Source organism: Ammospiza caudacuta, chromosome 6 (genome assembly GCF_027887145.1).
Source record: "Ammospiza caudacuta isolate bAmmCau1 chromosome 6, bAmmCau1.pri, whole genome shotgun sequence".
Taxonomy (NCBI): Eukaryota; Metazoa; Chordata; class Aves; order Passeriformes; family Passerellidae; genus Ammospiza; species Ammospiza caudacuta.
In genome coordinates, this window is record NC_080598.1 from 61,466,007 (window position 1) to 61,482,023 (window position 16,017).

General features: G+C 39.2%; 1 protein-coding gene across 1 annotated transcript in view; it reads right to left on the bottom strand.

Moving 5' to 3' along the window:
* KIAA0586 (KIAA0586 ortholog) overlaps nucleotides 1-16,017 on the bottom strand; it is a 69,785-nt gene that overhangs the window by 32,584 nt on the left and 21,184 nt on the right. The window contains exons 18-28 of the mRNA XM_058806694.1: nucleotides 15,374-15,478; nucleotides 14,181-14,267; nucleotides 9,779-9,975; nucleotides 9,456-9,577; nucleotides 8,697-8,878; nucleotides 5,793-5,952; nucleotides 4,972-5,236; nucleotides 4,173-4,414; nucleotides 3,690-3,766; nucleotides 1,937-2,071; nucleotides 154-334 (exon numbers count right to left, since the gene is read on the bottom strand). Of these exons, the coding sequence (XP_058662677.1) occupies nucleotides 154-334; nucleotides 1,937-2,071; nucleotides 3,690-3,766; nucleotides 4,173-4,414; nucleotides 4,972-5,236; nucleotides 5,793-5,952; nucleotides 8,697-8,878; nucleotides 9,456-9,577; nucleotides 9,779-9,975; nucleotides 14,181-14,267; nucleotides 15,374-15,478 (1,753 nt within the window). The remainder of the gene's footprint in view (nucleotides 1-153; nucleotides 335-1,936; nucleotides 2,072-3,689; nucleotides 3,767-4,172; nucleotides 4,415-4,971; nucleotides 5,237-5,792; nucleotides 5,953-8,696; nucleotides 8,879-9,455; nucleotides 9,578-9,778; nucleotides 9,976-14,180; nucleotides 14,268-15,373; nucleotides 15,479-16,017) is intronic.

Genomic DNA, 16,017 nt, shown 5'->3' on the forward strand with positions numbered 1-16,017 from the left:
TTCTTGAAAGAGGAACACTAATAGTTTCATTGTAGGAATTGCCTGTAAATTTGGATTTTGACTGTAGGGTCTGAAATGATTTCAGATTCTGTTATGGAAAATCCTCAGAATCCACATGAATATCATAGAGAAGAAATAAGAATGGAACTGTACCTCCAATTTGGACAACCTGCCCTGGAGATGCAGAGCGGAGACCCTGGCGTGGTCTGTTCCCAAAGCTCTGGGCAGCTGGATGCTCCATGAAAATGGAATTTCCCATCAGGATTCTCTCCTGTGCTCTGGACAGCCTTGGCCTCTGACCTTCACTGAGCTCCCCAATGCTGCCATCAGAATCCTGCACAGAACAGCAAAACCACAGCACATACAAAAACCCAGTGTAAGTCTTCCAAACCCAATGTTTTCTAATTACATTAACCCTGAAAGCTTTTATAAATTAATTTTATTCTATTTGCATTGGATGAAGAAAACAAGCCATGGAGATATCATCTGGGTTTGAAATTAAGATCTACATTTATCAGAAGGACAAAAAAGAAACACTTGCAGCCAAACATCATTTATTCTGTTAGTGGTATCTCTACATGACCAGAACCTAAGCTACATTTTTAGCACATGAAGCCTTTGATATTATAGATTTGGCCACTGTTGACTGCCTGACCTTGAAACACTGGCAGCATCTCAAAGCTATTGACTCTCTGCACTGCATGTCAGATAAAAGCTTCAACTTTCAAGGAGATTTGGAGGGCACTAAAAATAGGGATGGTTCCCTGGATCCTGACTTTTAAAGCTGCAGGTTAAACCCAGCTTGCTTCCATGTCAGAAAATAGGTGGAATAAACACACACACACGTAAAGACACACACACATGTGCACAGTATCACTCTAAAATCATACAGAAAACATCCAGGAGAATGCTGATTTTCCCCTGAAGGAGAAGGGACACCTTGCCAGAATCTGGGGGGAAGTTTATGAATGCCTTGGATGGACAGACTGAGTGGTCTGTGACTCTGGGAAAGGGAAAAAGCAAAGCAGAGCTGCATTTGTAACTGGCAGTGCTGATGAGAAAATGGCACTGCAATTACAGGCAGACTTGGGAGTTAACACTGGAGAAAGCTTTTCACCAAGTCCAGCCACCAGAGCTCATTAGTAAAATAAAGACAAAGGAACAGCCAAGGAGGTGAGTCAAGTTGGTAATTATTTAGACTAAACTGACCAAGACAGAAGGAAGAAACTGCATATGCATCAGTAGCATCACAAAAAAGCAAGATCTGCTGTAAATAAATGTGTTCATGAACCATTGCTGCAGCATTCAAAGTTCATTTCCTTCAAACATTCCTCCAGCCATGTCAGAATGAACACCCAGTCCAAACTGCTATTTTCCAACACAGAAATAACTCAGATGTGTGACAAAAAAATGTGCTGCAGATAATTTCATTTTTCTGTGAGTCTCTTTTTTTTCTGCCAACTGAATAGGAATTTTTGAGGTTTTGTTCCAAGATCAGTATCAACAGCATGTGCAAAGTACATGTAAACACTTGCTGAGTTGTTCTTCACAGCTCCCTAAAACACTCCTGTGGCTGTTACATGCAGTGTATTTGTACTGATAAACATTCCACCTTTATTGCTGAAGTGACAGAAAATTCCCTGGCACTCCAAGTGACATGACAGGACAAACCTGGGACATGGGGACAGTCCCACATCTGGAAAACGAGGTACACAGGATGTACAGTTTGTTTATAACACTGAGATTTCAGTGGTTTTTAAGGGTTTTACACAAGAATGAAGCCAACAGAAGTGGGATCACTTGCAGCAGGGGATGAAGTGTATGAAGCTGTTCTACAGCCAACAGCAAGGATAAATTTGGGATATTTTATCTACTTTTGAGTAGGAAAGAATCACATCAAAACTACTGTACTGGAAAGCCAAGGACTGTAAGTTACCTCTGAGTGCTCTGTTCTTTCTTGTACATAAACAGGTGCTTGATTTAATTTGGTTAAAAGAGCCAGGACAGGATCCCTGTGACAGCCTTTACCCATTCTCCTCACAACCTGCCCTTCACTTGGAGGATCATAATCCTAGAACAAAAAAACAAACAGAAAAATCCACATAATATATGCTCCAAAACTGGTTTTTGGTAGAATTTGAATCATTCTTACTTTAGTTCGCAGCTAAGCTGTTTTTAACAGTAAGTTTCCACACTAAAAAATTATGTCATGAAAATTCAAGCCTTTAAAAATAAGCAAACAGATGACACACTGGTTCCTTTTACCCACAGACATGCACATTCTTTATTTGATACAAAAGACTGCAACACTTAAAGAGGAACAAAGCCCTTCAGATCAGGGAAACAGTGAAATCCTCACACATCCCTTGCTAGCAACAATCTGGCTGCAGAGCTGCTCTCACCAGCAAGGAATTACCTTCTTCAAACAGACTGGATTGACAATGGAGAAATACTAAGAGGAGAAATACTAGAAGGAGGAGAAATACTAGAAAAAGGAAGAAATAGTAGAAGGAGGAGAAATACAGCTGACAAAAAGAGGGAAGAACATCTCAGCAAGCAAATGTTCCTTTGATGAAGAGAACTTCAATTTAGGTTCATCTGTTATCAGAGTTTTAAACCCAGATTTTAGGGGGAAGTGTGGCTGACAGAGAAGACACCTGAAGATCTGTCAGTCCAAGGCAGCCTCACAACTGTGGTGGCTGTTTTGGGGGGGGTTCTGTGCAGAGCCAGGAGTTGGGACTTGATCATTCTTGTGGGTCCCTTCCAGCTGAGGATGTTCTCTGAGGCTGTGACTGGAATCATGGATGTTCATGGGAAGCTCTGGGTAGGAAGGCTAGGCCAGGAGAAGGGGACTCCTGCTCCAAGACATTAAACTTGCCTTGTGGAGCTTGGAAAAGACCTCTGGAGGTTGTCTATCCCAACCCAGCTGCCCAAGGCAGCCCTTCTTCCAGTGCTTGGCCATTCCACAGTAAAAACATCTATGTTTAAACCAAATCTCCTGAATTTCATCCTGTGTCCAACTCCCTCCCACATTTCACTGGCTCTTTCTTTGTTACTTCTTTCCACCACATATTTATCCATTGGTAAGGTCCCCCCAGAGCTTTCTCTTCTCCATCATGTCTCCCAGAATTTATGTCACAGTGACATCTCACCAAGAGGCTTTACACAAAGTCAGAGAGGGAAAGTCCAGGCATTTGAGGAATACCAAAGAGAAGGGGAATGGAGAATATCTTGACTTGGGAGGCTTCCAGAACCATGGACTGCAGCAGACAATGGATAAGAAACTATTCTGATGTATTAAGCAGCTTTAACCAACTCCAGCCTCAGCTAACCCACTTTAATAATTTAATCATGCAAGCAATTAAAAGATGGCTCAAAGCTGCAACAGCTCAGAGCATAGCAATGTTCTATTCTGTTTAAGATGCCTTAAAACTAGACACAATAAAGAAATGAAAGTGCATAATAGCTATCTCTCACCTACAGAAGTATATGAATTATCCAACTGTTTTAAAACATAAATTAGTTTGCATAATGTGGTTTTTTCCCTTTGGTGTTCTGAAATTCTAACACTCTTTGTGAGTATGAATTAAAAAAGTTGGTGAGTGAAAATGTTTAAAGCACATCCAATCCAGCAGGATGGCCAAGGTGGAACCCACATTATCTCTGATTTTTATGAAAGAGTTCCTTACCATTTCATTGGCATCTCGGAGAGTACTGGATAAGCTCTCAGCCAGGTTTGGAAGAGATAATCCTCCTTCTGCTAAGGCTGAAAAATATTTTATGTTACAACTATTAAAAACATTCAAATTACATGACAGAAAACCCAAGCCGCATTCTTTAAGTGCAACACTGTGCTTAAGTAAATTTGGAAATTCCTACTGCTGGATGTCTATTATAAAGACATATTTTCATATTTCTTTTCCTATTTCTTACACAATAACAGCTCAGCACCACATGGTACTTAAGCAAGACAACTCCCAATTATTTTCCAAGCTGATCTCATGACAAAAGAGCAGATTGAATATTTTTTTTCTTTAATAAACAGCAGCATTTTGTTCAGTGACGGGAAAAAGAACAACAAAGCCTTGTTAATTTTCACAAACTGCAAGTTAATGCTTGCAGCTTTATAGGAATAAGCAATAATTCCAATTCTGATTTCCACAGCTGGTTACCTGCAGCAGGCAGGGGCTGTCCATAGGGGAAGAGCACCTCCCCTTCTGAGAGGGGTCTGTCTGTGGTCTCAGTCCCCGTGGGGGTGAGGCTGCTCTCGTGGCTGGACACCCCAGAGCTCACTGTGGGCACAGGGGATGGCACCTGGGCAGGGCAGGGCAGGGGCTCCAAGGGCCTCTCTGGCAGCTGCTGGGATGGGAACACCAAAGCCTCTGGTTCCTCATCATTGGCCACTGACATCTCCCTGCAAGGACAGAACGGGCACTGTGAATGCACCAGAACACACCCAACAGTGCAGACCAACATCTGAATTCAATACTGAAAATAAACCAATCCTAGGTCTTTACTGAAAAGAACTAATTCTGAAAAGAAACTAATTTAGAACTATTTTTTCCAATGAGATCACAGCATTTTACAGAATAGTTCAAGAGTTAACATACTTAAATAACTTTATCTGTGAGTTTCTGGTTATAACTAAAAATTACCATGTGTATTCCCCAGGAGGTAACACAAAAATTTAAATGCTAATAACACAAGATTTCATTGTCACTCTATGTGTTACTGCCAGGTGTAGCAATCCAGCTTTACTAAGGGCAATGAATAAGGGCTGATAAACCCTGAGAAAGGCCCTGATTTCAGATTTTTCTCTAAAGTGCCCTTCAAGCAATTAAAAAAAATGAAAACCCAATCCTGCCTTATCTCAAATGCATTTCTTCCTGACTTTTTGAGCATATCTGTATAGAGGATATACATATTTCAGTTTTTAAGAAATGAGGAAATTTTGCAGCCTGTTGAACTCACACAGTCCCAGGACAGAATGGTTCTTCAGGGACAGGACTGGGGTTCTCTTCTTCCAGAGGAAGTTCTGCACCATCCCACGGGTTTGGAAGCTTTGGACTTTCCCCTTTTCCAGCCTGGGTGCCACATTCTGGGACAGGAGGGCTTGGTGTGGCCACTGGGGAAGGTGTGGTGACAGGGGTGACCACAGGGGTGACCACAGGGGTGACCACACGGCCCATGGCAGCTGCAATCTCAACTCCTGCACGTGGGAAGCCAAATCTCAGATCTGAAAGGAAAGCAGGAAATGTACATCAGACAGAGAGAGTCAGTTCTACCAAGCACTTGCAGTTTTTGTGATACCTTTTTTGATAGTTAGAAAGACTAAATTAAGAATTGCTGCTTTTAAGTACAGTGCTGGCACCTGAAGAAGTTGGAATAAAACCTCAATTTCTTCCTCAAGGGAGACTGCTCTGCATTTTAAAAAATCAAGCTGCTTTACTTGAAGAGTGCACATTTGATTAAATTAACATTACAAGGACAGGAAGAAGCAAAAGACAGCTATTTTTCTGATGTGAGAAATTGTGGAGGGGTTGGGAGGGGTGGAAATCACACAGACCATAGAAATGTGCATTAATTTTCAAAATAGAACTGTTAGCAAATAAAAGATGTTTGCTTTCTATATAAAATTAGCCCATAAATTTTTGTAGAACATGAGTTTCCACTTGAATTATAGCCTCAAGAATATTTATCTTGAGAGATAACACTTCTTTGAAGAAGAAAATTAAAGGCAGTAGATTAAAGCATATTTGCTACTTCTAAACTTCAATTATTATTTTCAATACCTGTTTCTTTAATTTTTTCATGTTCATGAACATCCCCACTCATCTCTGGAGGAGATGGAGATGAATCTGGAGTTGTGACCTGAGGCAATTCTTTTTCTGAAGGTGGTGTTGGTGGTGGTGTGGCCTGGGGTGTTGGCACTGGAGTAGGCACAGGAGCCTCCTGAGGGGAAGAAAAATCATAACCACAATTATGATCTCAGTGCAGAATTCCTGCTTTCCCAGGAGCCCCAGAGAGAGCTGGGGAAGAGAGGGAACAGCAACAGCTGCAGCCTCCATGGATCTGACTCCTCCAGGACGCTGCACCAGCACAAAATTAATTAAAACCAGTGAATTAAGCATTAAAATGAATAAATTGGGAAATCGTGTATAGAACAGAACAGACTATCTAAACTGGAACTACAATCATTGTCCAGTTCAACTGCCTGACCAATTCAGGGATGACCAAAAGCTGGAATTTGTTGTTAAAGGCATTGTCCAAATGCCTCTGAAATACTGACAGGTTTGGGATACCCTGGATACTGAGAATTTTAAACTTCCTGTGCTAAAAGGCACAGACCCACAAGAAAATACTATATTTGACCTGAAGTCATGGAGAAAACTTCCAAAATTGATTGATAGCACTGGGATTATGGGTGTGTAGTTTGAATAAAAGTGTGTAATATCACATGGTGGAAAACTTAAGAGTTTAAAGTTTTAGAATATAGCAAAATGTAAAAAGCAAGATAGAAGTTTTAAGGCAGTGGCTAGATGTTCTTCTTCACCTTCTTCATGGGTTTGGATGGTATTTTGTAATTAGATTAGATAAATTAGAAAAGTCCACATTGCAGACTTCAGGTGATAAGTTATTGAGTTAAAGGTGAAAATAATTGAGGTGTCATTTCTTAATTAGACAGTTTAGCCTTAAAAGACCTTGTAAAAAAAGACAGTGAGCCATTTTGTAGCTTGTTAGTAGAATGCTGTAGAACTCACAACTTGTAAGACTGTAATATAAATAAGAAATAATAAACATTTGAGTCTGAACACAAAATATCATCTCAAGTGCTTTCAATCCCAACCTTAACAGGGGCAAAAAAAACCCAAAAACCAACATTTAATGGTACCAACCACCTCTCCAGGAAGCCTATGCCATGTTTAACCACCCTCTTGGTAAAGAAATTATTCCTAATGTCCAGTTTAAATATGAATTCTATTATTATATGGATTTTAATAAAGCACTTGAGACAATGTTAAGAAAATATTTCATTACAAGGATAAAACTGAGTCATTATGATGATTTTATGGTAAGAAGAATCAGCTAAAAGAAGATTACAAACAAAGCAATAACCAAGACAGCAAAGCACTAAAAGAAACACAAAGAGAATTGGGATGTTCCTTAAAAAGATGACAGCAATTACATAAATCTGACAAGCAAATATGATGGCTCTTGTTTGGCCTGCTGTGGAGGAATATGCTGGACCTTTGAAGGTTTTTCCCAGCCTTGTTTTCTGACATTTCATGAAGAAAACAAGGCAGTGAAGCTACAGGAAGACTTCCAGGCTAGTTTCTGAAGGTTATGTCCTCAGGCTGATGATTTTTATTAAAATGTCTCATGGGAAGTGGAACCTGCAGGAACATTTGGCAGCTCACACCCAACTGTGTGACATCCTGAGCACCAAAGAACTCAGTAACTGCTGAAATTCAGTTCTAGATAGGAAAATTCACAGTGGGAAATGAGAAAACAAGAATGCATGAACTACATATTCCAGAACTTCTGCTATGAGCTGAGTACAAATGGGGAAAGAAGAATTCAAAAACTTTGCTAGCTATCCTTTAACTTGTGCTATCATGCTAAAAAATGTGGAAAGGCTTTAAAAAACATAATTAGCTATCTAGGATTCAAATAAAGGCAGGAGAGAATCACTACTACAGCTCAGGGCATTGAGGAAACCCCATCTTGGAGAACACATTATTATTAAAAATGTGAATTAGCATTTTAGTATTACCTGTGCTTGAGATCTAAACTGGGAAACATCAAAGTGCTACCCAACAGCAAGAGTCAAAAAATGGATGATTGCTTTCTTTAGGCTAATCAAAAAAAGGCCAAAGAGGAGAAAACTCATCTCAAGTGCACAAATACATATAGCAAGGAACACCCAACCACTTCAGCTGAAGGAGATTTCAGTTTAAGCTGATAGAGAAACCAAAGGGAGATCAGTAAATGAAGAATGGATCACAGAAGAGGTTTCTGAGCATCAGAAGAACAAGCTGAGGTGAACATCAGGCCCTCCTCAATCTGTGATGGAGTGGAAGAGATGCTGGGGGGCTGAGGTTGAGCCCTCAGCAGTGAAACCTTTACTTTTTCCTATAAAATCACCTCTTTGGCCCTTGCAGCAGGCAGGGGGAGATGTTTCAGGCTAACTGCACTGCAGCAGAACAGAATGACTGATCCCACTTTCAACAAAGCCTTCCATAGCTGGATTTCTAAGCACAGCAATTTCCACAAGCATCCCAAAGTCATTACACAACAGCAGATTGCAGCACATTCATGTTGTTATCAAAGGAAGAGCCAGCTGTCATTTGATTATCAAAGGGAACACAGGAAATTATCCTGTATTACAGGAAGCTCTACTCATCAATTAAGCATTTATTCAAAACTACTGAAGTCAAAACTCAGAAAGAATTAATAGTCATTTTAACAGATCTTAAAGAATGGCTGCAAGCCCATAAGACCAAAAATAATATTGCTCTCAGCTTCCATTCCTTATTACATGAGGAAATTAATTTTTTTTCATCTCTCATTTGTTTGCAAGAAAGCAGAATGACTATTTTTGGTTGAAAATAACATGAGCTATCATTCAACAACATGAAATTAAGCAGCAAATCCAGCAGAACTTCAGCAGAAAAGCTTGAATAAAACAGACTTACCATCATTGAGGTGGTGCAGGGAGGAAGAGGATCAGGAGCTGCTCTCTGAGCCTGGCTGTCACCCAGCATGGTTGCAATGGTTTCACTGAGAGCTTCCTTTACAAAGTTATTTATCATTTCTGAGTCCACAGGCACACCAGCATTGACAAAGAGCTGGAATCCTCCACCACCTGCAACTTCAGCTGAAAATAAAGGGATGTGAAGCACACAGCCAGGTCTCATTTCCTAAAATCCATGTATTGTACTGCAGCCACTCACTCTCTATGGAATTTCAAACATTCCTTTGCAAAAAGTGACTTTTTTTAACCTTCCAGATAAATAACAGCAGAGAAACAAATCAGGAGCATAAAAGAAGGCAACAGCTAAAGGACAGTGACATCACAGGAGAAATGCTTTTCTCTGCATTCTCACACATTCATAAGAGAAGGAATTTTTGACATATCTATTAAAAAAAGAAAGGCAAACAAACATTACAGGCTCAGTAAAATGCCAAATGTGATTTAGGTGGCCAATAACAGAAGGTGATTTGTGCAGTGCCGTTATTCTAAGTATTCTTTTTATTTTCTATAATTTATTTCAGTGGCCTTGTTACACTGGCTGCGTCTCCACATAAATTCAGGTGTGCACTGCAGCTTTTCACACTTTCACAGGTTCAGGATTATCCACCTTTAGGCTGAGGCAACAGCCACCTACACAGCTTGTTAAAATTAGCCAAAAATGGAGCTAATCCATCTGCAGAGAACAATAATTCCTACTTACCAATGCCAAGGGTCACAGGCTCACTGTCTTCACTCTTTATGGAGCTGCTAACACTGGGCACTGCTTCTGCCTGAGCTGGGCACATCTCACTGATGATTTTTGCCATTATTTCTTGTTCCACCCTGGCAGAATAAAACCCATTTAAGTATCAGCAAACACCAAGACACCTAAAAGCACACAAAAGAGCATTCCTGACATAAAATGCAAGGCAGCTGAAAGGAAAATGGATAAGGGAATGGAGGTGAGAAAAAGGGGAAGGTTAATTAGGGAATCATTCCTTCTTCCATATATATTCTTTGCCACTTTGTTAAAATGAAACTCACCAATTTACCAACTTGTTTTCTATAGTTTCTCTCTCTCGAATCAGTTCATCTAAAATATCAGCAGGCTGCTGAGGAGCAGAAGGCACAGGAGGAAACAAAGGACTATTGTGTGGTGGTGAGGCAGCTTTAAACTGGCCATTAAGCTCCACAACAGGCTCAAGGAATTCTGGAATTTCATCCTTCTCCTCTTCCTGATCCTAATAAATAAGCAGTAAATTAAGTTATGGTACATTTCTGGAAGGCAGTGTCATTGAGGTAGCTGTCAGGTTTTTTGCTTTAAGGAACATTTGTGGATGCAGGACAGCACACAAACCACATTCTCCCTCCTCAGTGTGTTGCAGTTAATTGATACAACTCTAAGCTTAGCAAATCATAAATCTGTAGAGGTATAAAGCCATAGGAACTGCTCAGTAAAACATGATTTGGCTCATATTTCCTGCCTGTGCTGCACAGGGCAGGGAGCCAGTGGCAATGCTAATACTTGAAAAATTTACTTGTGACCTATGTCAGGTTTCTTTAATGTCACACCAGAAATGTTCCTCCTCTAAACCAAAAACTTTAGGAAACATTCTACAGTTACTTGTTGGATTAGGGTTTTTTGTTTGTTTGGGTTGGGTTTTGGTGTTTTGATTGTTTTTCTTAAAATAAATCAAACTTGTTCTTTAAAGTCTCCAGTCTGAAAAGACAAATTCACAAAAGTTAATGAGCATGTAGTCAATCAAATCTCTAATGAACTTGCCAGCACTGCAAACTAGAAAACAGTTTACATATATGTCACATGTGTGTTTACACTTCCATTAACTGAAGGTAGAAGGTATTTCTGGGCAATAATTCAGACAACCCTCACAGATGTCTTGATTTTAATGTTAAAGTTCTATTCCTAAAAAGTTAGAGCAATGACTTGGTGAGTTAAAATATTTGGGTTTTCCCAGAGATGCCTCCCTCCTTTTCCCCTTTTCCAACTCCCAAAAAGCAGCCACTGAGCCATCATACAGAAATGCCTCCTGATGAATGGGAACCTGCAACCTTCCACTTCTAATATTAAAAACAAATGTCTCTAATAGTAACATGACTCTCTAAAAAGAAAATTTGGCATGTCAAATGAAAGAGATGGGGAGCTGAGCCCTGATTTACCAGTGAGAAATATGTGATGGTGCATAAAATTGACTGTAAATCTATATTTACTAAGATTAATCTCCAACACAGTGAAAGGAGAAAAAAGTCTCCTTTTCCCTTATATAAATTAAACTTACTTTCAACCCATAAAATAAAAAGATTCAATGCTACATATTATTTATGAAAAAGAAAGAAAAAAAGTGAAAAAGTGAAAAAGGAAAAACTAAAAAAGAAAAAAGAGAAAGAACAGAGAAAGGGGGGAAAAAAGTAACATTTTCCTGTCTCCTTCCCACCTCAGCATTAACACTTTTCCTGCTTTAACACATTTTAAAACTGCAGAGTCAGAGAGGTCCCTGATGGGAATTATACAAAGAACTGCTGGGTCTTTCTGGATCTTTAAATAGTGATAATCTTCAAAGCAGGGAGAAAAGCAGAATATGTGTATTTGGGTGCTAAACAAAGATTTTTAAACCATTTTAGGCATAGGAATGAGCAGAGAAGTTAAGTCAGAAGGCCCTGGGTGCCTTGCAAGCTGCTCAGCAGCTCATGCTGTTGGGATACGTGTGCTGAGAACAGTAATTCACTCTGACAGCAAATGTAGAGATGTCTTTGTCCAGCATTTCATTATGTATTTTCCTCTGCCTGCATTACTCCATAAATTTTCTTTGATGTTGCCTATTTAATACCTCTGAAAGTATGCAAAATACAAACATCTGGATTAAATAAAGCAAGTACATACAATACATCTTCCATCTATTTAGTAACTCTGACAAACTTTTGCAGCTCTGCTGCATTTCTAAAATATTTTATATTTTATAGCACACAAATCCATAATAATGCACAAAATCATATTCATTTGGGGGTGATATATTATCTCTGCTGAAATAAAAAAATAATGTAATAGTCAGTATTTAATTATACAGATTGAACTTGAACATATATCAAAACTTGTAGAGCAATCCTGAATACTCTGCACTCAATTCTGCATTTTGCTTCCCTGGGGACTGTTGAAAATATCTATCACAACCCCCAATCAAAATATGGCATAAATTAGAAAGTCTTTCAGATATGATTGGAATATTAATCACTGTACTTTATTATAAAGTATCAAGCCAAAATTCTATTTCCTAAATTATATTCAGATAATTAAAAAAAAGTTTGAAATTATTAGATGATATAGATTAGTTTTGTTCCATTACCAAACATGTACGTGCAGAGTTTTATTAAAGACTCCTGAAACTTAAGCCATGGATTTCCTCTTGATGGATTTCTACAGGAATTCTCAGGAGCAAGGTCAGGCTGCTTTGCAGGTGTCACCTGTGAGCTTTTGTCTGAAGAGTGAAGTGTAAAAATATCAATGTCCTGCCCAAGAGCATCAATGGGAAATGAGGCTTGAGGAAAATACATTTATATTTATACCTGAGCTCTGCAGGTTTCATATTTTGCTGTGGCATTCAAATTGGAAGCAAAAACTCTGAGAAGAAAATCCCCTACCTTGCAATTAGAGCATATTCAGAGAGAGCAAAAAGTGCATTTAATGTGAAATCCCAGGGAGTTTGCTGAAGGAACTGCAGGATGTGGCTGCTGGTAAGAATTTGAGAGCAGACTCAATAAATCTGAGAGCTGAGCAAGGTTCTCACTCTGAAATAATCCCAGCATGGTTTGGGTGGGAAAGGACCTCCAGGACATTTTGTCCCAAACCCCTGCCATGGGCAGGGACATTTCCACCAGACCAGGCTGCCCCAAGCCTGCCCAACCTGGCCTGGAACACTGCCAGGGAACATAAACACAGAAAAAGGAAACAGAAACAAACAAAAAAGGAAGAGATTTCACACAAATCCTTATCCTGCTCAGTCCTAACAGAATTAAGCTTTCATAATATAAGGAGAGTGGGGGGAAGACAATAAAAGCTATTTTTTTGTATAGCATTTTATGCACATACTTTCATGAATCTGAAGACTCTTTTATAACAATAACTTTGCTTTCTTTTGATGTCTTAAATACCCCTGCCACTCCAGAGACTGATTTTATGCTCCCCCATTGTGTTTGCCTTGCACATTTTTAAGAACATTGTCTGTGTGGTCATAGGCCAAACATATGTTTCACTTGGAACAATTTTGGTATTGTGGTTAAAATATATCCCATTGCCAAAACTAAAAGATAAAAGCAATCCAGGGAAAAAAAAAAAAAAAAGAAAAAAAAAAAAAAGATGAGTAACTATTATTCACATAATAAAAAATTTAACATTGCAGCATTTTTTGATAGTTCCTAAAATGATTTCTTTAAAGCTTTTTTCTTGTGCTAACAGAAGAACAATGTCCACAGAGATTTAACTCCTCCCCTCCAGTAATATAAGGTAATTTTGAAATTATAAATGAATAAAGCATTTACACACTTTTGATAGGCAAACTATCAAATTAGGGCTGTTTTAATGAGCTGATAATGTTAAATGATTAACTCATTTTAAAAATAAAACTATCTGCAAGCACTAGGGTTAATATTTGATGTACACGCTAATCCTGGGATCAGGGAGATATAGAAGTAAAAAGAATAAATTTTGGGGAAATTTTGATTACACACAGTGAGTTTTGTTCAGTAAAATGAAATACAGGCTGGTTCACCAACCTTTGTTTCTCCAAACCCCCCAGACAAGAGGTCAGCTAACCAAGGAAAACCTGAAAAAATTAAACTGTGAAAGAGAATCTCAAATAAACCTGTGTTACCATAAACCAGAAACAACAATACTGTCAAGAATTTCTTCTTAGGATCAAATGCTCACCCTGTCCTCCATCACTTTGAAGCCATTCCCCCTTGTCCTGTCACTCCAGTCCTTGTCCCAAGTCCCTCTCCAGCTCTCCTGGAGCCCCTTTAGGTGCTCCAAGGTCTCCCCAGAACCTTTTCTTCTCCAGGATGAAGAACCCCAGTTCTCTCAGCCTCTCACTACATTCATTTAATGCAGAATTTTAAATTGTAAACTCTAAGTGCTATAATCACTGCTGGTTTTAGAGAAATACTTGCATTTCTAGTGGATTCTAACATAGCCAAATAAAAGCTAATTTTAGCTTTTTACTCTAATTTTTCAAAAGTTTCTGTACTCACCAACACACAGTAATTTCTAATATCCTCTATAACACTGTAAACAGTTCAGTATTGCTCACAAAGTGAACTTTTAAAGCTGCTAGGAAAGCAAAATAGTTCCTTTATATTGTGTCTCCAGTTTTGACAGAACAATATAAAGCAAATATAAAAACAATAAAAGGAAAAGACAGATTTGCAATGGGGTTACCTGTGTGACATCAGTGACATCAATGAAGTTAGCTCCCGGAAGCTTTGTGTCCTCCTCCTCCTCCTCACTGTGTATTTCTTCTGGAGTCTTACAAAGACAGATTGCAGTTGTTAGGTTTCATCTTGGGGGGTGCAAATGCAGAAAACCTTCATGACAATAATCAACTAAATCACACCTTCCACTATCCCAGGCTGCTCCAAGCCCTGTTCAACCTGGCCTGGAACAATTCCAGGGACCCAGGGGCAGCCACAGCTTCTGTGCCAGGGCCTCAGCAGCCTCACAATCAAAGATATTTTTCCCAATATCCAATCTAAACCTTCTCTCTGTCAGTTTGAAACCATTCCCCCTTGTCCTCACTCCTGTAAATAGTCTCTCTCTTTTTTGTAGGGTCCCTTCAGGTACTGGAAGGCTGCAATGAGGTCACCCCAAAGCCTTTTCCTCTCCAGGCTGAACAATCCCAATTCTCTCAGCCTTTCCTCATAGGAGAGGAGCTCCATCTCTCACTTGCTGGGATAGAGTGATAGAATTTTAAATACAAATCACTATTTTAGTCCACAATCTCTGTCTGATTCAGTGAATACCTGGATCTCAGGACTCTGGAGGACCTAACTCCTGAAGTCAGGGAAATGGAATGTACAATAACCACACAAAAATAATCACCAAGCCTTCACACACTCTGTCCTTATCACTCAGCACACAGCAGTTACCCTCGAGCTGCACAAAACCTTCCTTGCTGCTCAGATCAAGATTAAAAACACTTCTGAAAAGTTGTAGGGAAAGAGAACAGAGTGGCCACTGCAACACCACAGGCTGCTGGGCTCAGTGCCCACACCACTGAGCACTCCAGGAGAGCCAAGCAGCAGAGGGAGGGATGAGGAACATCCTCAGAGCACTCAAGCCAGCAAAAACAAGCCAGGCATGGGCCAACAGGGATTATAATTCTTTACAGGACACAGGAACACTGTTTTTCTTAGAGTTTTACCATGGTGATCACTTCATCTTGGCAGAAGAGTGTCTTTCTACAATTTTTCATTTTCTTAAACAAATACCTTGTACTATAAATTCTTTAGAGCAATTATTCCATTTTTCCTAGAACTGTCTCATTTCTCTAACTAAAGAAAGACAATGAGAACTTTGCAGCAATTTAACATATTTTCCTTTTGAGTAAGTCTGAATCCCCAGACAACCAGTACCTGTATTACAGCAGTGACAGGAGGGAGCACAGGCTCAGAGCTTGGAGGAACAGGACTTACATTCCTGGTACTTGAAACACTGTCAATATCAACACTTGGTAACACCTAGGGCATAAAAAAAAAAAAAAAGCATCAATATAAAAATCTATATATTATCATGGAACTTTTTAGATTGTTTTTCTTCCACCTGCTGTTGAGCCACTAAAATTTACTGTTCTCCTTTTCTCATGCCTGTATCTGATATCAACTTGGTTCTGAAAATCAAATTACTGTAATGACACAAACTAACACCAGAAATAGTCACCTCTTCTCTTGCAGTATCTGATTTCTCCTGCTCTCTAATCCCCTCACATTTTGTCTTGCATGGAACAGAAGGGGAATGTATCTGTAATTTTAATTACCTAAAATACTCAGAGCAGAGGTGTGTTGGATGTGCAATTAGTTTAGAAGATTAAAATATAGTTTGTAATCAAGGCATGCCCATTACAGCATTAAAATGTGTTGTATTTCTGTTAAGAACAAAGACTTCAATGCTTCATTCCTTTGGGAAAAGAAAAATCATCAAAAATATTGAAGAACTGTGTGAAATAACAGCAAAATGCAGGTGAGTGGGATGAAGTGACACAGCAAGGGAACAAAGCACA